Source organism: Microtus oregoni, unplaced genomic scaffold, assembly GCF_018167655.1.
Source record: "Microtus oregoni isolate MIOR12 unplaced genomic scaffold, Mior012 000025F_ref0000491, whole genome shotgun sequence".
Lineage (NCBI taxonomy): Eukaryota > Metazoa > Chordata > Mammalia > Rodentia > Cricetidae > Microtus > Microtus oregoni.
This window is the reverse complement of record NW_024543084.1, coordinates 2,529,618-2,555,347: the sequence shown is the minus strand read 5'-3', so window position 1 is coordinate 2,555,347 and position 25,730 is coordinate 2,529,618. Positions and strand designations below refer to the sequence as shown.

At 41.2% G+C, this 25,730-nt stretch overlaps 1 protein-coding gene across 1 annotated transcript in view; it reads left to right on the top strand.

Moving 5' to 3' along the window:
- LOC121462866 (rho GTPase-activating protein 15) overlaps positions 1-23,183 on the top strand; it is a 568,141-nt gene extending 544,958 nt beyond the window's left edge. The window contains exon 13 of the mRNA XM_041674830.1: positions 22,724-23,183. Coding sequence (XP_041530764.1) covers positions 22,724-22,907 — 184 coding nt within the window. The 3' untranslated portion in view covers positions 22,908-23,183. The remainder of the gene's footprint in view (positions 1-22,723) is intronic.
- The last annotated feature ends 2,547 nt before the right edge of the window (positions 23,184-25,730 follow it).

The window sequence follows — 25,730 nt, the reverse complement described above, 5'->3', positions numbered from 1 at the left end:
GAGTGTAAGCGCAAAATAGGGATTCCATCTCCTTTCTTATACTCTTACCAGTTTTACACATCTGTCCTCACTTTGGAATCATAGCAGATCCCTGTGTGTATGCAGCGTGCATGTGTGTGAATGAGTGTGTGTGTGTGTGTGTGTGTGTGTGTGTGCCTGTGTGTGTCTGTACCATAGCACACATATAGAAGTTAGAGGAGAATCTTGGATGTCAGTCCTTGCTTTCTGCCATGGTTTAAGGAAGAATCTGATACTCAGCACGGGACACGCCAGACTAGCTGGCCGAAGACTTTCTGCTGATTCTTCTGTCTCAGTCTCCCATGTCACCTAGGCTCACTGGGTTTCAGACACAGGATACCACATCAACTTTATGTGGTTCTGGAGAGGCAAGCTCTGAAGTTCATGTTGCATGGTAAGGACTTTATCCACTAAGCCATTTCTCCAGCCCTAGAACATCATTTTAACTATCGAGAGACCATTTTCCCTTTCAACAGTGTGCTCTTCTGTATGCATGGATAGCCAGAAAGAGGCTTGGTTAACAAGTGACCAAACAGTTGGGACGAATGTCCATCTACTGGGAACTGGACTTTAAAATAACATTTGAAAGACTGCAAAGTTGCCTTATGAAAAGAAAGCAGGTGCTTACCTGAAAGGATCCGTGAGATATATCGTTTGTGTAAATACTCTAAAATTCTCTTTCAAATATCAATGTAGAAAAATTGCTTCTAATATTCCTTAAATATACTTTGAGGAATGCCTAAATATTCTCCTACTTTGATGCCTCTATCTGCCGATAATTTTTCCTCCTTTTTAGAAGGTTAATGGTATTACCACGATTCAACACCCACCCACCCCACTGGCCCCAGTATCTTGCCTTTTAAGATCCCAAATTCCTGACCATCTGGGAGATATGACACCACTCATTGTTTCTGTAGATATATTGTGTTTCCTTTTGAAATTGCTTTTGCAATGGCCACCATTTTCCAGTTCCAAGCCCATATAGACATTACTGGTTGATCATACATTCCTTCCACTCAGTGGCTTCAACCACCAAGTCCTTACCCAGGGAACAAGCAGTTGTCCTGAGGCAGATGATGCTCACTTGTGGATCAGGCCCTGCCAGAGCAGGTCAGTTCCTCCAAAGTCACCATTCATTCCCAAGCACTCTTAAAAAAAAAAAAAAAAAACTGTTTCTAAGACAAAAGGAGGCGCCTGGCTGATATTCTCTTTAAATCCATAGAGTCTGCCTTTCTGTTTCATTCTTCGTTTTAATAAACAGACGCATATCTTACTCCATATAGTGACTTATGCATAAACAAGCATTTAAATTGCTGACATATATGCAAGACACTATTACAAAACCTCACGTTCCAGATTCAATCTATTCTGTAATTGGCGATAATGCCTTGGGTGTATTTCTAAGCGCATCAGGACTTCCTTAAGTCAGGATCAAAAAACAGTGCTTAGATGTGTTGGGAAATCAAATCTCCAGCCCAAAGAAATAAGTAAGAACATTTCTAGACCAGCTAACTTATGTTGCAAATGGGGAAACTGAGGCTGAGGAAGGCTAACTGAGCTTCCGTCGTCATTCAGGTAGAAACATGCAGACAGAAGAAGAAAACCAAGTTTCTTGTGTTCTGGTGAGGCAGGTCTCCCACTTCCGCAGCGTGCACTCATGAGGGTAGCCTTGGTGCATTCCCCAGTTTCTCCCATTTCTGGGTTAGCTGCTCTCAGGAATCACCACTTAATCCCATAGGTCTGAAATGGGTAATTTAATACTCTTTCCTGTGCATCCTATTTGATTTATAAGCACTCACCTTCTTAACCTAGACAGTTCTCTTTTGCTTTATTTGAACACTTTCGATAAGCAACCACGGCTTTTGGAAACAAACCTATATTCTATGCTTGACACTTTAGCCGAAAGAAATTTTACACCATCTCACAAAAATGTTGAGAAGAAAGCATATTTTACATGTACCAAGCTCTCCTTTCCCTCAAAAAGTTTTCCTTAATGTTACCCTCTATTGCTGCATACCCAAAATATGTGCTCTAGTTTTCCACTGTAATTTGCTTTTGGAAAGAGTGAAAAAGAGACAAAAGAGGCAGGTGAAAAGTGCTGCCAAGACCCAAACAGCTCACCTCACTGAACTTGCCTCTCTCATCTAGACTTAAGAGAAAACCTAAAAGGAGTATTTGTGGCTGGCTTTGTTATTCTACAGAGAAAACCCAAAAGGAGTACTGTGGCTGGCTTTGTTATTCTACATCCAGAAAAATATTTGGTTCAGTCCAATTCCTGGCTAGGACAGCAAAAGCAGCACACAGCTAAAGCAAAAGCTGGACCACCACACACAAAGCAAACACTATAGCAACAGAAAGGTACGGAATGCCCCAGCTTTTTCCTGCACCCGACGTAGGGGTGAAGAAGAAGGTAATACACCGCCTAAACGAGCTCACTGAGAAAGATAAAACGTGCGCATGGAAGAGAGATAAAACTCAAACATGTCAACGACAATGTAATACAGTCTGGATGTTTAAGTGCCAAGAAAGCAAATAACAAAACATTCAGAATGTGATGTCTGAATACGTCCTAACAGAGGCATGCTTAACTATGCTTTGGCGTATGGGGCAGAGCATAGATGCTCCCATTGAAGCAGCAATGATGTAGGGTAAAACAACTCAAGTGGATGTAATGTAAAATTAGTTGAGCAGGCCAGCAATCGCTGACCCCCGATGGAAGCAATCCTGCTTCAAGACCACCTTTTTCTTTTCTTTTTTTTTTTGTAAATAATGCAGTTTATTTTTCTGAATGTATTTAGTTTTGCAAAGAAATTGAGCCTTTGGTTCAGGGTGTCCGCATATACTTCCTCCATTCTTCTGAGTCCACACAGTGACAAAGTTTCTTCTGTCAGGGCCATCCTATTGTGGGTTGATGAGCCCATATTGAAACATTGCCAACTAAAGTCCATAGTTCCCATGAGAATTTACTCTTTGTTTTCTGCCTTCCGTGGACTTTAGCAAATGGATAGTGGCGTACAAGCATCACTGTAGGGTCGTACCAAATAGTTTCACATCCCTAAAGGTATCCCAATTTCCCACCTGTTCTTCCCTCCCTTCACTGAAATTCCAGTGAATTTCTTTTCTTGCTCCAGAATTTCGAATTTTGCAGATTGTCTGTGTTCTGGTTGGCTTTTTCTCAGATTAACACTACCAGAGTAATACGAGAAAATACTTCATCCGACTGCCCTATAGGCAAGATGGTTGAGTGTTTTGTGGATTAATAACTCCGGGAGTAGTGCCCCCTCCAGGCAGGTGCTCCCGGTGTGTATAAGAAAGCAGGTGAGCAAGCCACGGTGAACAAGCACTCCTCCATATTCTCTGCCATGAGTTCCTGCCCTACTTTCCCCTAGTGATGGCAAGGGACCTGGGCCACGTAAGACAAATAAACTTTTTCTTCCTGAAGCTGTTTTGTGGTCCTGGTGTTTATCTTAGCAACAGAAAGCAAACAATCCAGGACTGGAATCATTGTCTATTTCACTTGACAACAAGCATTACAAACTCCCCAAACATTTATGTCGTTTCGGAACTCATTTCTTTTTGCCATTGAATTGTAATCTATGGCATCAGCATGCAATATTTGTTTCCTCATCTAGTGGACGATATTTATGATTTTTGTTAGTTGAAAAACAAGTTTTCAAACATAAATTTTAACTTATGTAATCAGTGCATTGCTCAAGTGGGAACTATGTTCTTAGAGCATGCATTTGTCTGGTGGCAAGACTTTTTGATCTGGTGGGCTATTCTGTGACTTTCCACCACACGATGTAAATTTATCTTTTCTATTCTTAAATCTAAGTTGATTTGAAACCAAATTCACTCCCCTTTTTCTGTTCACTGGTGACGAGGGAGAAGATAGTTTTATGACGTACATTTGAGCAAGGCAAGCTACTAAACTAGGCTGTGAATTTTCAAATGGATGTGATTCTTCTTCATCGCCCATTGGAGGTGTGTCTTTTCCTGCCTTCCTCAACCACAACAAGGTGTCAGCTTCAAAACAAATCATAACATAATTCTTATTCTAAAGTTATGTGTATTTTCTGCCTCTTAGTGTCAATTATATCCAATAAAAATGTGCAATTCTCTAACCTTTTCAAAAGAGACATATAGGCTGTTGTGTGTTTCTCAGTAAAAATGAATGTTACCTGGCACACCTGTGCCATTTTCGGGATAGCAAATAATATTTATATATGACTTATTCTAATAAGAAAAATAAAGGCTGTTCTGCCATTTGGAGGCCCCTTCCAGGGAGAACCATTTGTGTCCCCTGACTCTGCACACATGGTGTTTGTAAAGCAGCACACAGGGGGCTTTGCTAGGGAGATCTTAAAGCTCAGGCAGAAAAAATAATCACATCTCTCAGCCGTTGGCTGCGTGTTTGTTTCCTTAAAATGCACAGCTAAAGGCTCTCTCCGCACAGATACTATTCGGTGGGTGGGGTATATCTTATTCCCGGGTTATTTTCCAGTACATTTGGCCTAGTTAAGGTAACGTATATTAACTTTCTCGCAAACTAAAGATGAAAACAGAGTTGCAGCCGTCGCAAATACTTCAGCCATTGTCAGAAAGTTCAAGAACTGACAGGAGATCCAAATAATCAAGCCTGCCTGGTGCATATACCGTAGTTTCCCCCTGGGACATCTGCTCTAATCCGACAATGTATCTGACTGCCATGAATGTAGAATTACTTTCAATAAAGATTTTATTTCAAGCTTGGATGACTTCCTCCAAAACATCTTGTCACTAAGGCAAAGTATATCATTGAATATCTGATATTTTTTTCCCTCCCCACAAGTCAGCTTTTGAGGGGGAAAGAAAATACACATTTCAACTCAAGTACTCCACTCAGGTCAACTCACTGTAAAAATCACATTTTAACATATCGAGGCTGATTAAAGATTTGCTGTGTTAAAGAAATCAGGGAGCTGTCAAGAGAGCTTCCCCTGAAGTCTGGAAATGGGAAGCCAGCAGCACGTTTGCTCAAGTGCCCTGCACACTCTCCCTGTGGCAGCCTCCCGTAGACAACGCTTCTGCTGAACACTCGGCTTCTAGAATATTTGTCCTTTGGCAAGCAAGGAATGCTTATAGGTCATATCTTCCAATAAGCATGAAAGTGTTCCCAGGCCATAAGAGACATATGAATGATGATCTCCAGGGCTTCACGTATCCTTCTGTCCCTCCATTCTGTTCTCCTCCATCATGATCTCACCATCAGTGAGTATGTTCACGGCAGGGGGACAGCCGGGAGCAGGGAGCTGTGCTGTTCTGAACTCACTCGCAGGCTTCACTTGGAGCTGCTTACATTATTCCGGCCTCCGTGTCACGTTGTTTAGCTTACGCTTGGCTCATGTAATTTTAAACGTAGCTTATGCTGCCTACAAGGTTTCGCCCTCACTCAAAGAGCACGATCAAATGGTTTAACTCTAATGGGATGGGAGTCATTATCTGAACATTTCGTAATCACCGCACCATTGTAATGGCAACATGTTTTAAAATCAAAAATCCATTTTATCCCTATTGTTGTATTTCATGACTAAGGGACAAGACCAAGATAAGAACTCTGAGCACAAATAAAAACAGCAGAAACAGTAGCACGAAACAAGAGGAATGTTGGGACTTGAGCCTGCTTTTCCCTTCATCAGCTGTGTAACTTTTGGGCAGTTCATTTAATGAAAAAGCACGTGAACCAAGAGGCTACACGTGAGCTTCCCTGGGAGGACTTTTAGACACGCCAAAGTCCGTAACTAAATCCGTTTCCTATGTCAATGCTCTCTTAGTGCGACCTTCGCTCCCTTCCCCTGCTACAAAGCCACAGTCCACAGAACCACAGAAAACACATAACGATGAGAACGACATTTCTATTAATTTCCAAAGGCTTTCACAAAGGTTTGGATTTTAACTCGCAAAATTTCCATGGTGTCACGTTTGCCATTACCTTCACTTTTTAAGTGGAGTCTAGGCTCAGAGAACTGCTAAAATGTTTCTCTCACATGCTTAGCACTTGGAGAGCGAGCACTGTGGATTCGGCATCCTGATTATATTATCGCTTTTCCCACAGCAATGATTATCCCCAACCCCCCAGCACCAGGCACAAGGCAGTCACACTATGAGCTTTTGAAACACATCAGCCTACTGCAGACCACTGTAACAGGGTTGCTGTGGACGAGCCCCAGACATTGACATACTTTTGAATTGTCCGTAGACGATGGTAACAAACAAGCCAGATGGACAATCTGTTCTCTTTAGTGAACAAGTTTGCAAAATATAAATTCTTTGTGGATATAATAATTGCGCCATTTTTGCTGATCATAAAACGTGAGTTTGGTGTGGAAGAGGATGATTCATGAAAGTTCAAGTCTTTTCTTTTACAAGTTTCCTTCCTATCAGAATATCTCTGATTCCATAGAGCTCATAGTGACTATCATAAGGGTTTGACATGGTGATAGCTGCCTATTGCTACTGACGGAAAGAGGGTGGAAGAGGATGGGGGAGAAAGAAAACTCAGTCTGTGACATGGGCTCAGCAAAGCCCAGACAACCTGTAGAGGTTCTGGAACCACTGGGCCACTGCAGCCCTTGCCTTATTCAAAAGAGCTTGGCTTTTATACTCTCGTTCCCTTCATTTACTGGTCAAAGGCACTTCCAAGAATCTTTTGGGCTGAAGTGCCTGTCCTCAGTTTAGGGAAACCTTGCAAAGCTGATAGCTGAATCTGTCTGATGACAGAGTACTGGGAGCTGAGCCTTCCTTGAAGGCCAACGGTTCTCAACCTGTAGGTCATGACCCCTTTGAGGGTTGAACAACCTTTTTGCAGGAGTCACATATCAGATATCCTACATACCAGTCATTTACACTATGATTCATAACAGTAGCAAAATTACAGTTATGAAGTAGCAACAAAATAATTTTGTGGTTAGGGGTCACCACAACATGAGGAACTCGATTAAAGAGCTGCAGTGTTAGCAAGGTTGAGGACCACTGCTTGGAGACAAACCTGCTTCTGAGAGTAGGTATGAACAGAGAAGTCAGCATATTACAGGCCACCCAGAGTTCCCCTGCTGTCCTATGTCAATCCATTCTTCACGGATATCTGGTAAATGTTTCCCCCAGGGTGACATGGGGGTCTCTCTTCCTGAGGAAATCTTTCTAGTGAAAGATTTAGAAGGCTGAACCACAGACTCAGCTGCTGAAACCAAGCCTGAGCTTAAGCCGTCAGCTCACCCCTCCACTGTGAACCCTGGGTTCCTTTTCTCCTTCACCTATGGCCTCCTTCAAACCCAGTGCCACCCACTCCTTCATTCATAGCAAGTCCAAATTCCTATTCAGCCTTGGGATTTCTAAATCAGACATTAGCTATACCTAAACAACAGATACCTTGGAAGTTCCATGTAGGTGCCACACATACTATCCCTGTCCCGACTGCAACAACGACTCCGCCTCTTTACTTGATCTGAGTCAATGGCATCTTATTGTTATCAACGAGATGACAACTCTTAGCCTTGGCTTCTGGTCCCTGGACGAAAGAAGCCCAGGGGCCAAGAAGTAGCTAAAAATCCTCTGATTAGCTGTATTGCTCTAACACAGAGAAGGGCATCTTTATTAGCTCCCTATTTATCTTGCTCCTGAGAATGCCATGTCCTATTACTCATCCTCATGACTCTCCGTAAATCAGGTTGCCTTGCCTGCCCCTCAGGCTCTGCTGCATGTTGCTAAGATTACAGCTACCTGGCTTCTTATAATTAAGCCCCATCACTTTATTCCTATTCCATCAGGGTCTTTTCAACTCTATTGCTGTCGGTGAGCCTATATATGTAGCAGACACTCTCCAATCAACTCTCATTCCAGAGTAAAATCCTTTTTACTTATGAACAATGTCTTATGGACTTTCACTGACACTTCTTAGTTAGCAGGAATCCCCAACTATTATTTGTAAATGCTCATATTACGCAAGCTGTTCTCCACAGATACAACACTCCGACTCCTCAGCTGTAAGAGTTTTGGCAATTGGGCTGTTATCTTGCCCAAGGACACATCTGTGCTGTGCCTGCCACCACTGCCTGACTCATTGTAACCAAACAGATAGCAGAAGAGCAAGCCCCAACCTTAATTATATTGTTAGCCTTCTTATACTACTCCTGGAATTAGAACTCATGGGCTATGGTCCCCAGAAGGAGTGTGTGACATGCAAGGTGTAATTGTTTTCTATCCACTGAGAAAGAAAGGATATAGCAGCAGGACTGAACAGAAAGAAGTGAACTGACTTGTAAACTCTAAAGTCCCATTCACTGTAATCCCAACCTCTTAACAAGGTCAAAAAACACACTAGCTCTTGAGGCTAGAGAGATTGCTCAGTGGTTAAGAGCACTTGCTGTTCTCAAAGAGGTACAGTTCCAAGCACCCACATTGCAGCTCACAACTGCCTATAACTCCAGTTCCAGGGATCCAGCACCCTATTTCGGCTTCCACAGCACCAGGCATGCATGAGTTGCACATACATACATACACGTACTCTTACAGAACATAAAATGCGAATACCTAAGTCTTTATTTAAAATAGCTATTTCTATTTCTACTTCAATGCTCTTATTTTTCCCAGAGTAAGTAGGATGGTGCTCTAATTGAAGCTAAGATTCCAGTCTTCTAAATGAATTATGATTGCCTTTCAGATGTTTCCGGATTTGCTTTTATTCTGCGGGCCTATGCCCAGAGAGGGCATCTGTTAATATAGTTTTGCAATAAATGCTTATTGAGTACTTATTACTATGATCCAAACTCAAATCTTGGTCTATGGAAGTACACTAGACCAAACAGGTCAATCCTGGTGTTGAGGATAGTTGCGTTCTTCAGATTAGCAGAAAAGAAAGTGTCTGGCTTTTGCAACCCCAGCAGTCTGGTGCTACTTTGTTCTGGTTTGCAGCTATCATGGCCAACTCCCTGTTCCAGATTCCATGTGATGCAGTAGAATGTAAAACTATCGTGGGTCACATTCACCTAGATATGCTGCACAGTAATTTCAACTTAGCTATGCCTGGTATAACAGACATGGAAACTGTAAGAGCATGCTAAACCACTGGCATTTCTGAAGGAAAAGAACATGACTGTGCCTTCCCTCATATTCCTTGAACCTTCTAGGAGCCTTCATACCCAGGAAAGTAGGCTGAGAAGAAGTCAGACAGTTACTGTCCTGAGAACTCACTGGTGTCTCCGTTCTCCCTTCCCTGCTCAGAAGGTCTATCTGTAGTCTACTAGCATTGGAGCCTGCCTCATCTCTCTAGCCAACTATTGGGCTTACTCATAGGTGCTGTCCTTTGCTATTCAAATACCATGATTTGCCAAAAATCAAAAGCATTTTCTCTGCTTTTCCAGTGTATTTCTCTCTACTGAGGCCATGCATTCTGCTGAGTCCTAGAAAATGGCAATGCTGGGCAGAAATCTTAGTTAGTATATATTATGCCTTCTCATTTTAAATGATACTTCAACTTTCCCAGAATGTTCTTTGGACACTAATCCAGCAACACAAATCATTCTTCAAAGGTCACCAAATCTGCTATCTACTATAAGGAATCTCAAATGTCCTGCTAAATATTTCTCTTGATGGGGAATGTGGGCCTTTTTATGCATAAAGTATTGAATAATATTGATGAATGCTCCCAGTACCTCTCCAGTATTTATAAGGGAAGTCTAAACTAGATATTAATAGAGGTAAAACTCTAAGTAGTTAGAATTTTGAATGACTTTATTTTCTTCTTTTGACTTGTCTGCATTTTCCATGGTGATAAGAATCTATGACAGCTTTGAAATCACCATTTCTATTTCACAGCACTCATTCTTCATACAAAGAAAACTCATTCCCTCTTCCTTCCATACAATGGCTGTTTGCTTTCACAACATTGCTGCTTCCCTAAGTGTGCTGTGTTTCCAACCAAACACCTTCAGTTTCTGTCCTGTGTCCTTCCTTTTAGGAGTGCACTATTTTAGAACCACAGGCTCCTGTTAAAGTTTGGTCACTATAGAAAGGATTAAAAGACTTACTGTCTACTTCCCTTTCCCAGGGGCATTCATGTGTGTCTCTCTTAGGGGTCTCCTTGGTTCCTGTCTTCTCTGGGGTTGTGGACTGGGGTTATAGGCTGGTTATCCTTTGCTTTAAGTCTAATATCCACTCATGAGTGAGTACATACTGTGTTTGTCTTTCTGTGTCTGGGTTACCTCACTCAGGATGTTTTTTTTTTCCAGTTCTATCCATTTGCCTGCAAATTTAAAGATGTCATTGCTTTTTTATTGTTTGTTTGTTTGTTTTTTTACCACTGAGTAGTACTCATTGTGTAAATTTTCTTTATGCATTCTTCAGTTTATTGGCATCTAGGATTTTTTCAGGTTTTGGCTATTACAAATAATGTAGCTATGAACATAGTTGAGCAAATGTCCTTGCAGTATGAGTGCACTTCTTTGTGTATATGTCCAAGAGTGGTATTACTGGCTCTTAAGGTAGATTGATTCACAATTTTCTGAGAAACCGCCATACTGATTTCCAAAGTGGCTGTACAAGTTTGCACTCCCACCAGCAATGGAGGAGTGTTCCCTTACTCCACTTCCTCTCCATCATAAGTTTTCATTAGTGTTTTTGATCTGAACCATTCTCACAGGTATAAGATGGTATCTAAGAGTTGTTTTGATTGGCATTTCCCTGATGGCTAAAGATGATGAGCAGTTCCTTAAGAGCCTTTTGGCCATTGAGATTCCTCTGAACTGGCTCTTTGGAATCCATTCCCTTTGGAGAATACCTTGCTCAGCCTAGATACGTTGGCGGGGGGCAGGGGGAGAAGGCTTGGTCCTGCCTCAAGTGATGACAGACTTTGTTGACTCCCCATCGGAGGCCTCACCCTCTCTGAGGAGTTGGTCAGGGTAGGGTGGGGAGAAGGTGGAGGGAGCAGGAGGATGGGAGGGAGAGGAAACTGAGTCTGGTATGCAAAATAAGATTTAAAAAAATACTTTCACTGTGAAAATAAAGCAAAATATGGACAACAGAATGATAATCCTCAAATTTCAACTGATAATCAGCTACTCCAAGGACATTTGAAACAAGAGGCTGTCCCTGCCAAACAGACTGCCAAAGACCTTGGGAGGGTGTCCTCAGAGGGAACTGACACTCCCTTCACTTATATAATAAGAAAAAAACAGATATTAACTAGTTCTAAGTACACACTGGTAACATTCCTCCTAGGCTTTTCAAACAACACAGGGTAAATATTTAAGACCCATGTTTTGCACTAATTTCTTTTAATTAGGTGCATTGTTCTGTGGTCTTAATTAATGCAGAGCCATGTATAACACTTGATAGTTCATATAAGACATGACTAACACAACTAGCATTTCAACAGGTTCATTTGGAAAACTCAGGTAGAGAATAACAGCACTCTTATGAAAGTTTGCTTCCTGAAAATACTCTGAACGTAGGATACATTTTCTAGATGTTTCTTCTAACTGCAAGTGGAATCTCCGGATTATCAGTTCTTAGGTAGCAGAGCAAACATATGTTACTCTTGAGAGACCCACTATAGATGACTAAAGCTATCCTAAAGTCTGAGGGAAGACACTTTAATGAAAGCAGAGCTGAAATTCTCTGTCATTCCACCAGCAGTATGTTTCCATTATGGTCAGAAAACCGCGACACAAGAGAGAAAATTGTTCATACATGTGTGCTGATACTCTGTTTGTGATCTAACAAATAAAGCTTGCCTGAAGATCAGAGTGCAGAGCTAGCCACACTAGTTAGCCACAGAAGCCAGGCAGTGGTGGCACACACTTTTAATCCCAGCCCTCAGGAGACCGAGGCAGACAGATCTTGGTGAGTTCAAGGCCACCCTAGGCTACACAAGACTGAATCAGTCTAAAAGAGAAACAGCCAAGCAGTATTGGTTCACACCTTTATTCCCAGCACTAGGGAGGTGGAGACAGGAATTAATATGGCTGGGTGGAGGACTCTAAGGAGGGAGGAGACAGGAGCTCAGGATTCAGTCTGAGGTTTTGAATAGACAACATTCAGTGTAAGGACTTGTAGAGACAGAGTACCCCATTGGTCTGAGGATTCCGTAGAGGTAAGAGCTAGAGGTTGGCTGCTCTGCTTCTCCGTTCTTTCGCTTCTGCCCCCTAATATCTGACTCCAGGTTTTTATTATTAAGATCAATTAGAATTCGTGCTATGTACTCGTTCTGTTTTTCTTCTGTCTTCTTGCCCTTCTCCTTTGTGTAGTTATGCCCTTGAATGTGAATTAGGAGATTCTGAAAAATGTAAATATGTCTCCCAGGATATCTTGCTGGCCGCAACTCACTTCAGCTGACTGCAACCCTTCCCCAAGTCTTCCTCAGGCCTCATTGTTGGGAAGAGCTCTGATTTCAAACCCAGAATGCTGGATCGTAGTGCTGTGCAAAGCGAGTGTCTGTTCCCAGCTGCGCTACTGCTCTCTCCTCAGTGGCTTCGGTCAACGTACTCTGTCTCACTTTAGCTCCTTTCCTCCACCTGAAGTTCACCGGAAAGCTTTCTGTCCGTTATGAAAACAGAAAGATGGGAGGAGGAACAAGCCTATTGACATTACAATGATGTAGATAGTTAGGTCCTGGCTCCAAATACACAGAGCGCAGAAGAGCTAGATATGCAGGTAGGTGTGGCTGTGAGTAGGACGAACTACCAAAGAATATCACGTCACTAATCGTCTGGTAGCAAGTGGATTATTCAATAATTGGCTGGCATGGGGGAAAGGATAAATTTATATTGTGATCACATTTCCAAAATAAACTAGAGTAAGATAAACTAAGGATCATGATAAAGAATAAAAACTGACATCACTTTTTTTTTTTTGACTAAGAGAAGACTGGAGAGCTGTATTTGCTCTCTTTATAAGGCTGAATTTTATGATAATGACAATAATGGTATAAATTGCAGAAGGACTACTACCACATGTGACTATGTAAACATAAAAGAAAATAAAATTAAGAAACGAAAAAAACCAAGAGCTCTATTTGTGATAAAAATGGTGAAAGTGTTATCATTGAAATCCCTACGATCTCAGAAGTCTGCACAGAAAAGACTCTTCATTGCAGCATTGTCAGTGACAGAAAATGAAGGAACAATTTGTTAGCCACCAACTGATGAATGCCTCAAGAACCTAAGTATTTCCATCCTATAAAATGAATTGACATCTTTTTAAAGAATCCGGTATTTTATGAGTGGCGAGTTGGAAAGATGCCCATAATATACATATAGTAAAAGAGTGGAAAAGCAAATTTTAGAAAATTTTCTGTGCTACTATTTCATTCTCTTTTAAAAATATGGCTGCATTGCTGGGCAGTGGTGGTGCATGCCTTTAATCCCAGCGCTAAAGAGGCAGAGGCCAGCAGATCTCTGTGAGTTCAAGGTCAACCTGGTCTACAAGAACTAGTTCCAAGGCAGGCTCCAAAGCTACTGACAAACCCTGCCTCAAAAAAAATTATGTGCTACCTATTATATAGTTTATACAGGTAGCATATGAATATATATTATCATATATAATGGTAGGTAGATCAATGGATAAGTAAAAAACTATTTATATAATTAGTCACCCATTGACTAATTATAACCACAATGAAAGCATTTCATTAAGAAACTGGAGGCTTTGCTTGTTACCCTAGGTACTTTTTATTAGCCCATTTTTAAGGATTATACAGTAGTTTTTATAGAAATAAACAAATGGACTAAATAAACAAGCACAAAATTATGTGCTCTCAATAGAAAAGATGACAAGAAATATTCACAAGAAAAAATATACAGCTCTATTTATTTGCATTTGTTGATTTCTTTTCCAGTGCTTATACTAAAGGATCTAAAGTTTAAAGAATAGTATATAATAGCTAGCTATTTTTCATCTCCAGTGATTACATTTTAAAGACTATACCAGATAATAACGATGATAGCAAGGCCCTCCTACATGTTACCATGTTCGTTGAAGGATCAGTGCTAGTCTGAGGCAAAGATTTATCCCACCTGAGAACTTGTGAGGGACTCTTGTTTGCCAAGTGTCTCCCCCAGCTTCTTGCCTCAGATTTCTGGGAGACGATCTCAGTATTTTGTGAGATCTTTCCAAGTGGCTCCCATGAACAGTAAGGTGAGATCCTCTGGCACGTTCCCACTAAGGGCAGGACTTCCCACCACCGCAAACACTGTGTTCTTAAGCCAGATGACATAATAGGAGGCCATTCTGTGTTTGTGGAGGTTAATACACACCATTTGCCTCTACCCACTGAAGGCTACAGGCGAAGAGTAGTTCCCCACCTCCCCCAACCATGGGGCTTTCTGCAGAGAGTGCCGAGCGCCTCCAGTGGCAGGCCGGCAAGGGACGGATGGATTAGCCTGGTCAGAATGAAAACCACTACTTAAGGAAATGCTGCAAAATTTGACAACAGAATATGTGGTAAAAATTTTGTTGTTGTTTACTAATTTTATGTGTACTAAATCCTTAACGCGTGCCCATTTTCCCTTATAAGGGAATGACAAAACAATACACATTACACATCTGAGACATAGCGACTGTTCGTGTTAGGCATGAGAAATGCTGAATTCAGAACTGTAGAAAGAGTATTTCCTCAAATACATACAGCAATAACGCTGTGTATTCATTTACATTCTCTACATACTGACATTGCTATTTATTTTTCCAAAACCCGAAAACGGACTCCCCAACGCCCTTAGAATTGAATCCCTGACAGGCTGCTCCAAAAACAAAAAATCCCTGTCCCCTTGGGTTGGAGGAACGAGTCCTGTCCTGCTTAGGCACACATATCAGAGAGGGACGATTCCTAGAAAGGTATGGGCAGGTGCAGAAGGTCACACAAGTCCCTGAGAGTGTCTCCCACCCCTCCACACGCTGGCTCACTGGTCCATGGTCACACTGGACTTTTCTCTACTTCTAGAATGGCAGAGCCCAGCTTCAACCTGGACCACTGCACTGTAGCATGCTCCATGACACTACTCTGCTCCTTGAACTTAGGAGAACTATTTGAAAATGGCAGCAGCCAGATCCCATCTATGCCATGTAAGCACGAATCTCAGAGGAGAGATTCTAGGTCACTGGGATTTTGAAAGTGCTTGGGGTCAGTAGACGAACTACCCCTTCCTTTCTGAGTTTCCTTGTAAACCATTTCATGATTGAAATCGCATTAGCTATTGAGTAGTGTGGGCTTGGCTGTCTACCCCACCCCCGCAAGATTCCAGGCACTCCTCAGGCTCCTTAGAGGATGGGTTTGGCACACCCTGCAGACACCAGACTCTGAACGCTGAGGTCTTATTTATAATACCAAATATAATGTGTCTGCTATGGAAAGAGTTGTTACACCACATTGTTTAGGGTAGATGTAAAGGAAAAACTCGATAGTCTTTCAACACAAATGCAATTTTTCTCAAATGTTTCCCATCTGAAGTTGGTTAGATCCCCAAATACAAAAGCTGTGGATAAGGGAGACTGGCTGTGGGAGCTCCTACTGGGTAAGGATTCTGTCTGTTTTGCTTGCGTTGCAACTATCTCAACATTCAGAATAGCACCCGGTGCATAGAAGATTATTAAGAAATGCACTCTTCAAATTATACTCTGGACTGATGAGGTAGATTTATGGGTAAACAAGTATGAGGACCTGAGTTCAAATTCCCAGTACCCACATAGAGCCAGGTGTAACTGTGCCTATCTAGAACCTCAATGCTCCGATGGCAAGATGGAAGGCAGAGACAGGGTGCCCAGATACTCACAAACCAGCTAGCTTTGAATTCAACAAGGCAAAAGCCATATCCCCTTTCTCACATAAGGGGAAAGATGAGGATCAACCTCCGGCTGCATGCCACAGCGCACATGTGACTCTCCTCACTCACAGACCTGCGTGCCTCCGAGCACATACACATACACACAGAAGAATTAGGCTCATAGAAATGTCACATTTTCTCCAGTCAAACTCCTTCCTTTATAACTCAAGGAAAAGTTAAAGTTTATTTTCAAGTATGTTTGGTGAACACTGGCATACCTGAAACACTATGATTAGCACGTGAAAGCATCCAGCAATGGTACCAATAGGTTTCCCTTCTGGTATTTAGAACGGCAGGGCTGTGGCTCTGACGGCCCATTTTATTTATCATTGCTGATACCTTACAAAACGCATAACTAGAAATAAGTCATTAGTTGAAGCCCACGGCTATTCATTTTTAAATTTTCATTCCCTATATCCTGTTAAACAATGTGAATATTATTCTAAAGGTGCTTTAGTCTATATCTCTAATGTCTGATCAATAAAGATATGAGGCAAGTGGATAATTGAAAGTGTTTCCATCTTCTGTATTGAAATTAATGCAAAGTAGCTCAATAAATTTTAAAGAGCAGGCTGTGTTACCTATCAATAGGCAATTGCCATATTGGGTTTTTTCCTATAATGTATTTTTAAAAATTATATATGCATGGTCCTAAAGATCATTTAAAGGCAAAACTGTCAGAATATAGCAATAACTTCCACTTGGGATGCTAGCCGTGAGCAGATTTCGGGAAACTAATAATGATATAGTATCTAGATACACAATTGAAGACTACAATTAGTTCAAGCCAATCGATTTCCAGATTGACATGTGACATTGGCTGAATCGGATGTGAATGATCACTCTGAAACACACTGACGCCAAATGCAAACGGCTCTGGAAGTGTGCTCCTGCCTTTAGTAGAGTTGAGCATTCTCCTGACATATGCCACAACTTTAGGAGAGAAGGTGCGAGTTTTGCAGATTCCCCAATCTTATAAAAGGCCAGAGGAGACAGCAGAATAGTTTGCGCAAACGGAGGGAAGGCAAGCATATGGTTAGCACGCATCCCCTCAAAATAGTCACAACACATAAGAAACATAAGTTGAGCATATTGAAGACTGATTCTATTTGTAACAGTCTCTCTTTACTAAGTGGTCAGAATGACGGCTAACATTTCGCACGCGGTGGCTGAGATGTGTTTTGCATGCCAGGTGTGTGACTTGGCGGGACACGTTTGTCACCACACTCTTCCCCAATCCAGTAACACCCTCTAGAAGCTCCTCAGACAGGAAGAGGAACGCTGCAATGCACCCCCAGAACTGCAAACTTGTCCTATGGACAGTTACATGGCTTTCTGTGTACATTACCATGGGAACAGCAAGAAACAAACTGAAAAGGAAGTTTGCAGGCTGGTGAGATGACTCAGTTGCTAAAGGCAACTTGTGGCCAAGCCTGAGAATCTGAGTTTGATCCCCAAGACTAATATGTCTGAAGCAGAGGACCAACTTCTGGAGGTCCTTCTCTCACTCAGATACACACACATGCGTGTGTACGCATGGACACACACACAATACATAAATTACAATTTTAAAAAAGGCTGCACCCACCTATCAGCTATCTGCTTGAACATGCGCTACTATTAAATATGTTGCTTTTCTTGATTCCATATCAGCTTCTAGTTTGATAACAAATCTCCCTTTCCTTGAGTCATTTGGCTGTGACTGTACACAACCAAGAAATTTCTTTCAGTTAGTTCAAATTCTGCTCATGTTTGGAAAAATATATCAAGCATAAGGCTTTTCTGAGAGTTTCTGGGTTTTGTTTGATTGGTTGGGTGGTTGGTGGTTTGGTTTTTTTGGATTTTTTTTTTCTTTTTGTTCTGGGCTGGGATCCAACATCTATAGTGTTGTAGTACAGACTACATTTTTATTAATCCAAAATCGATGGGTCACTGTCACCTGACAGGGAGTGGGAGTCACATTTTCTCTCCCTATATTGCTATAAGGTATCACTCTTCTGACCTTGTGAGAAAAAATCTGAGTCATTCATTTCTGTACAAACTTGGATTTAACCTAGTGTTATAAGCGTTGCTACTACAATGAACATGTATCATTGCTATTGCAAAACACAGTTATAAAATCATAGTTAAGTCTTTGTTAGGCTCTATTAGATAAAGAAGTGTCTCTTTAGTCTTTCTCAAGGAAGAGCTGAAGCCTGGTACTCAGTCATTGGTGGGAGCTTAATTTTGAGTTTTTCAAGCTGCTGAAAATCAGGTATCTTTGCTATTAGGGTTTCTTGGGAATAAATTAATAGCAAATAAACACCTATCAAGGGACTTTCCAAATACCAACAGAAGACCTAAATGATTTTCATAACTTCCCAATCATCCATCAGTTCAGAGAATATTATAATCTCTCAGCCACATCATCACCTTTAAATTGCTCACTCATATTTGTTCTCTGCCATTTTGTGTTTGTTCTGTGATGAAGGCTATGTGTCTTGCAGCCTTTTTGGGGGGGAGGGGGGAACAGGTTAAACTGCAGCTCAGAATTCACAACACTGCCGTGGACTTTAAGGATGATGGAATGTATCCACCTAAAGAGGAGAACTCTCTGGACTGGTAGCAGAGACTGCAGACACAGAGAATTGCAGGCGCATCACACCCAGTACATTTTCCGAACCGCAGACAGGCCCTTAGCAGAGTACACAAGGTCAGGGTTTCCCTGACTGCACGAAAGCCAGGCATGCCACTTAAGTCAGAGAGGACTACAGAAGCTCAGCATGAGCAGGGCCATTTTCTCTGCAGTCTTTTCGGGGTCTTAATAACAGCTCTGTGCATTAAGATTTTCAAGAGGCAAAACAAAGCTCAATCTTCTTCAAAACTTATCTCGGATACCATTTTTTATGAGGCATATGACAGAAATGGTGTTGCTCAGGACTCACTTTTGGTGAGAGCTTTCTGGAAGGTAGTACCAGCTGTGGCCTCCCCTCCAACTACTAGAAGAACTGCTTACTGAGCATTTGTTGCCCTCCACAGATAGGAGGTTACACAAAGCGCATGCAGGGTTTTCATTGCTTTGGTGAGACTGTGTTCTTGTGTGTGCTCCACCAGCAGTTAAGCCCTCAACTGCGATTCACATCTCCTCACTCGGGAGATTAGGAAATGTGCTATTACAATGTGACAAATAAGCAATTTTTTCATAATATGCTAACTGAATTTAGGACACTGGGATTGACTCTCTGTGTGCTCCTCAAGCCACCACTTAACTACTCAGGAGTCTAGCTAGGTAGGAATGGGTAGGTCTGTGTGGGAAGAGCAAAGTTTACAATAGCATTAACCCATTTGCCAGGCAGCCCTGATTTCCGAGCTTTCTTTGCTAGAAGTGTCTGTCTCTACAGACACATGAAGCAGCAATTTCCTCATCAGATTGGCCCTCGGCCTCAGCATCTTTCTAACCTAAAGATCAGTTTTTCTAACCTATCACCTACTGTTCATTGGTATTCAGAAAATAAATTGTTGACTACATATGCACCACCAGGTTATATTTTATAATGGTAAATAGGTAATTAGCATACATATAATGCTCACCCACATTGTCTTATCTCTTTAACTACATCTTGCTTTTCTAGAAGGCATAGCAAGTGACTTGATTTTCTTAATTTAAGAAACAAATTTAAACTGCTATCAAAATGTAATCTCACTAATCCAGATACGGTTAAAATAATAAAAATAAAAACTGCACTAATCCAGATACGGTTAAAAAAATAAAAATAAAAAGTATAAAGCTATGTTATTCTGAAGCCTTTACATTAACGAGATCATTTTAAAGCACTCATCAATTGGCATTATCAAAATCAGATGGGAAATTTCTGGAGCATGGACCTGAAGAAGATAGGTTTAGGATGAGATGTGAGAATATATACACATATAAAAGCAATAACTGAGTGTTAGCACACTGGGGTAGGAACCTACACACTGGAAGAAATTCACTGGACACCCCTATGGCCCAGCGACTGAGATAGAGATGCCTTCAGAGTTGCTGGCTATGCTTCATTATCTTCTATTCTCCATTTTATCTAAGCTCAACCAGGTACCCACCTCTAGATCTGAGCTTGTCCAACACACACACACACGCACACAAATAACCTGTAACTCTTGGAAAAGAACAAAGTTTCTAACCTCAATCCAGCCTCGTTTCTCTGTAGGGATATGTTTCCCTAGCTGTGCCTTGGGGATGAGAACTGAGCTGGGCTGCCACTGGATGAGTTACCCCATCACCTTCTATCCGCCATGATTAGCCCCTGCAGTTACCAAACCCTGGAGATATCTTGACTTCTGACCTTATTTTTTGAGGGGGTCACTCAGTTTGAGTTCCCAATTATCCCAGCTCTCCTGCCCGTTCTTTATCCAAGAGAAATTAGGACAGGCGAAATTAGAAAGTATAACACAAACCATGTTTCCATCTTGCCCCTCCCCTTTCAGACTCTCTAAACTCCCATCCTAAATGACCTGCCACTCCCCAGGTGCCACTGCCAGGCCATTTGCCATCACACAGTCAGTACTGTCTGAGATTTCTTTCTGCTTCCCCATAGCCTATAATGAAAGAGAACAGCTCTCTGCTGGGTGAACCTCCGCAGCTGAGATGTTTGCTGTCAATGGATAAAGTCGCAGCAACCTTTGCCTTCTGAGCACTCAATTCCTTGTTTGTTATGTTTTGTTTTTTCCATTTTTATCTTTGACAATTGTTCATGTCTTGGAGTCACCAGAGTTGGTATCATAAAAAGCATTCAGTTAAAAGCAAAAGATAAAAACCTTATTTTTTTTTTTACCTTAAAATAAGTCTTACTAATGACTTTCATAACACACTTGCCAAGAAGAAGTTCCAAAGATCTTAAACTGAGGTAAACTGCCATGCTGTGGGGAGCTAAGGCCTGTTTCCCTCAACAGATGTGGGAAGAGGAGGCTTATATCATTTTACAGTCTTTGAAAAAGGAAGCATCAAAGTGACGTAGTCTTTTTTTTTCCCCCAAAGGAAACTTTAAATTTGAAATCTCTGATAACTAACTGAAACTCTAAAAATATGAGACTCCCTTCCAGAAATGTAGTCATGCCAACAATACTCACAGGTACAAATTTTCTCAACTTAAAACAGGAAGACAAGAAAAATGTGCGGCAGAATGTCTTAAATTTTCACTCAGATCTGCAGTCATTTTCGGCGGTGGCGCACGCCTTTAATCCCAGCACTTGGGAGGCAGAGACTGGTGGATCTCTGTGAGTTTGAGGTCAGCAGATGTACAGAGTGAGTTCCAGGACAGGGTCTAAAGCTACACAGAGAAACCCTGTCTCAAAAAGACAAAAAATAAAAATGAAAAAATAAAAGAAAGAGAAAAGATTGCAGTCATTTTGCCCACAATAAATATGCGCAACCAAATTGACAACCACAGTTGTCCCGTGAAGGATGAAAATTCAGAGCCTCTTATTGTAGGCACAATAATTGTGCAAGGCAGAGAGGAGTGAAATGTTGAGCCCTTTATGAAGCATAAGGGCATTACCAGACACTCTGAGATGAAGTGTCCTAAGGAGCTGGAACCACGCAACCCACTACCAGCCTTAATTCTGCATGACGTCAGTCCCTAGGTTCACAGAGCCCAAACCATTTCACCTGATCAACAGAGCTAGCAACAGAACCTACTTTGTTGGGTTATTATGGGGAGTAAATGTCACAAGAAAATCATTTAAAAATAATGGTCGATTATGGTTGCTTGGGAAATTTTAAACCAAGTACATTTTTCTGCCAACACTCTGTTACATGTAATCTGGGCTGTGCTCAGATACAAGCCAGAGCATGGAACTTCAAGGGTTCCATTGGAAAGTAATGAAAGCAGAGTCTGCTGTCTCCTCCAACTCTGGACTGCGTAGACCAGCATAGGCTAAGTAAGACGGTGTCAAGTTCTCAGCAGTTCAACCGAGTTCCACACCGAACACTGAGGACAACAAAATCACTGTCTTCATACTTTCCTTGGGTCAGGCTGTCTGGAAGTCTACAATAGCATTTCTTAGCCCATGCCTTATGCATGCTGTCTTCTTTCCTTACTGCCATTGAAACTGTGCTCCTAAACTATCAGCTATGAGTCCATTCCCTGTTTAAGTGTCGATCTGGCAAGAAGGTTTGGTTTTCTTTGAAAAGTCCTTTGGTGATACATAAGGCATTCCTTAAATACAACATCTTTGTTGTACTGAAGGTGTCCCAGCTTTCTATGCAATCCTCATGTGAGCAAGTACCTCTCTAATCTCAGAATGATTCTTTCTCTGTAGAAATGCCAAGAGATTCTTCATTCTATTAAGACGTGAGAAAATAACCCATCCAACTGAATGGAGAAACAGAATTTTGACATACACCCAAAAGTCTCAGGACCACACCTCCTATGCAAAGCATATTCCAGTTAACTTCTGCTAGGAATATGTCCCTCATTCTAATTGCTAAAGTCTTATCCCAGTCTTTATGTCTGTCTTCCATTATTAACTATACATTTATTTTCTATTATTATTTTGGATTCTAATATAAGCTATGAATATGTCACCTATATTCTCCATTGATTAGAAACACTTCAAAGGCTGAATATTTTTAATTCCACAAGAATTTTTACTGTTTAACATATTCTTTGAACATCCGCAATAGCCATTTATAGTGAGGACTTAAAGCTGGACAAGATAATGTTCTGATTCCATTCAGTATACTGTTCAGGAAGGGCTCATGATCAAATAGTGCAGCATGGTTCTTCATTTTTCTTTTTTTTTCCCCCTGGAACTAGAGCTAGGCACAATTTCACCTTAAACATCAATGATATCTTTATTTTTCTTCTCCCCAGGATAGTGGCCAGAGCCTCCAAGAATCTCATGTCCACACAAAGCTTAGGGATTGTATTTGGACCCACCCTTCTGCGAGCTGAAAATGAGTCGGGGAACATGGCGATTCACATGGTATACCAGAACCAGATAGCGGAGTTCATGCTGAACGAGTATGATAAGATCTTCAACTCAAAGGAAGACTGACAGACAAGACAAGCTACTGAGTGTGTTCACATCTGTCTTCATGCCTAATATTTTTACATTTCTGTAAACATATTTCTGAAATATTTTTTCCTTCCAAGCGACAGATGCTTCATTTTGTGAAAACTTCGTGATGATTTTGTATTTAAGTTCCAAACATTTGAATAAAATAAATGACAATATTTTCCTATATGTGTTCTACATTAACCCTTTGAGTGTTGTTCCTCTTAGCATTCTAGGAATACATCATAAATGTCTCACACTCTTAAATAGTGTGTACAAGACAGCACCAATGCATAGCTCTACTACTGAACCTTGGCATCATGTGTGTGCTGGTGTGTGTGCAGATCTGTGAGCATGTAGAGAAACTGTGGGTAAGATTGAGAGTGTGGACATGTGTACCCTATCAAGATCCATATGCACCAATGCATCAACTGTGTCCCCATATGCCTAAGCATCCACAGAGAGAACACAAGCAATACAAAGGCATCTCTGTTCTCAATCAAAATAGAGTAATTTCATCTTTCAACTGTACAGCCCAGTGATCGTCAGAGATGGGTGAGCTTTGCAAATACAGCATGCTGAGTGGTAGCTTTTCTGAAGAACAAAAGGACAGTTCAAGAGATTTGTTTGGACTGTTCTTTCTTTGTGGGTAAAAACTATTTTGGTTCCACAAACATACCATTTTGTAAATTAAATGGATTGATCTTTATTTTACACAAGGATTGCACTGCTGTTCCATGTTGGTTCTTCATCAAATTGTGTATCTTCCCTTTCCCTGGCTATGCCATTTTATGTAGAATTTTTAATAAGTTTTGAAAGCTATCTTATTGGAGAGTTATACAAACTCCAGCTAAACAGAACTATTTTTAAATGCTTGTACTATTATGCCCTAAGGATTCCTTGACTAGATTCATTTTATTTTATCCATTTGATGGTTACTTTCAATTGTGATTGATTCAATGAAGGGATAACTGTCTAGAATACATCAAACATTGCTGTATTTTGAAAAGTTTGTTCTAGTTGAACACATCTCATGCTGGTTTATGAAAGAGTTCTGCTGATAAAAATGTAGACTTATGTTTGACAGCTTTTTAATAAACTCAAATGGAATGAATAAAGCTAATCCAGTGTGATAAGAAAGTCTAGCTATTGATTTAATCCTAAAATGAAAAATAAAGCATGTAAATACTATGTGTGAAACATGGATCCAAGAGCAGACACTCAGAGCAATAATGAGCTCAGAGGCATATGCTGTAGCATGGATGGGGCATCAGAGATGAGAAAGACAGCCTTAAGAGACGGTCAGATGTTCAAGTACCAGCATCCGCGGTGCTGCCCGAGGACACTAGCTTGAGGATGGACACAGTAAGTTTGATCCTCTTGAATGTCTTTATTTTAGTAAAGGTGCCAATACATGGGCTCACAACCAAGACTAGTGAAGAGGGCACAATCAATTCTTCACCATGGTTTCAACAAGTGGGATGTACACACATCCTATCACAAAGCCAAGAGAAGTCACAAGAAAAAGATTAATTATCTAAAGCTATCAGTAATAGTGAAGCAATAGGATGGCTAAGCTGGAAAAGATTCTTACATGTAAAACTGTACTCAATAAAACACAGAAACATGAAACATGGGTTTCTGCCATTTATTTCTAGTCTTTCTCGAGGCTGAAACATTCTCAATGAAGTGTCTTTTCCAAGGCTTTAATTATTTCTCCTTTTGAAAAGTGAACAGCAGGGTTAGAGGCTCCAGGAGGCAAACGCTGTATCTTCACGAATCCATCTTTAATGTTATTCTGGAAGCTTCGACCAGAGAGAAATCAGGCTGCAAAGCCAAAGAGAGTGGCGCTACCTGCTTTGAGCAAAGATTGACATCCCCTTGCCTCTGCTGCCTTCCAGATTCATAATCTTCAAAAGCATCAGCTTCTTGATTTCCAATCAGATGGGATTTAGCCTGATTCAGACCCCAGCTGTGTCCTGTCCCTGCCTGCTAAGGGCATTGCATCAGAGAACATGTTTCCCCTCTAGAGGAAGGCCTTTCCAAGGTACTGAGCCAAAGTGCCCATCACAGGCTCTCACTTGCTCACTCGAAAAGTACAGAAAGGTCATGATATTCCACAACAGTTCAGTTAGCCATGATGTCTAGAATCACTGTCCCCCGTGTTAAAGCCAAGTTTCCGCGCTAGGTTGGAGCACTAAACGATTTTATGAAGCTGGGCAGTATTCTCCATTAAAACAACAACAGCAAAGCAAAACTAGGAACGTTAGCAAGGGTCTCTTATTCACCTGGTCTGAGCCAGGCCCAGTTTGAGGCACTGATGATATGATTGTCATAAAAAACACGTATTATGTATTACTACCCTCTGTAGGAAAGGAAGACAGTTGCCTAAGGATTAGTTACTATCCAGTACAAGATCATTGATGTTGGTCACTGGGGTAACCATGTCCACCTCAGGGTTCAACGCCTGTACATAGAAATGCCCAGAGAGATGGGCAGTGCCCGTTACAGAAACATTGAGAATATATTAGTCGGTGTTTAAGAAATAAGTTGTAATTGGGGAAAACAGATAAGGTTTCACTGTTGAGAATACTCTGGGGAACCTTCTGTATAATCTTGATTACTAAGATTTATTAGACTAGGAAAAATACAGAAGGCACACCAAATAGGAATGAGGGGTGGTGTGCACCAGAACAAAAACTGAGAACGTCAGTATTTAGAGATGATATGTATATGTCTGGCGATTTGGGAAGACAGAACTACAGAAAGTGGGATATTCAGATCTTTCTTGTAGACAGAGGCGATCCACTGTGGGTTGTAAAA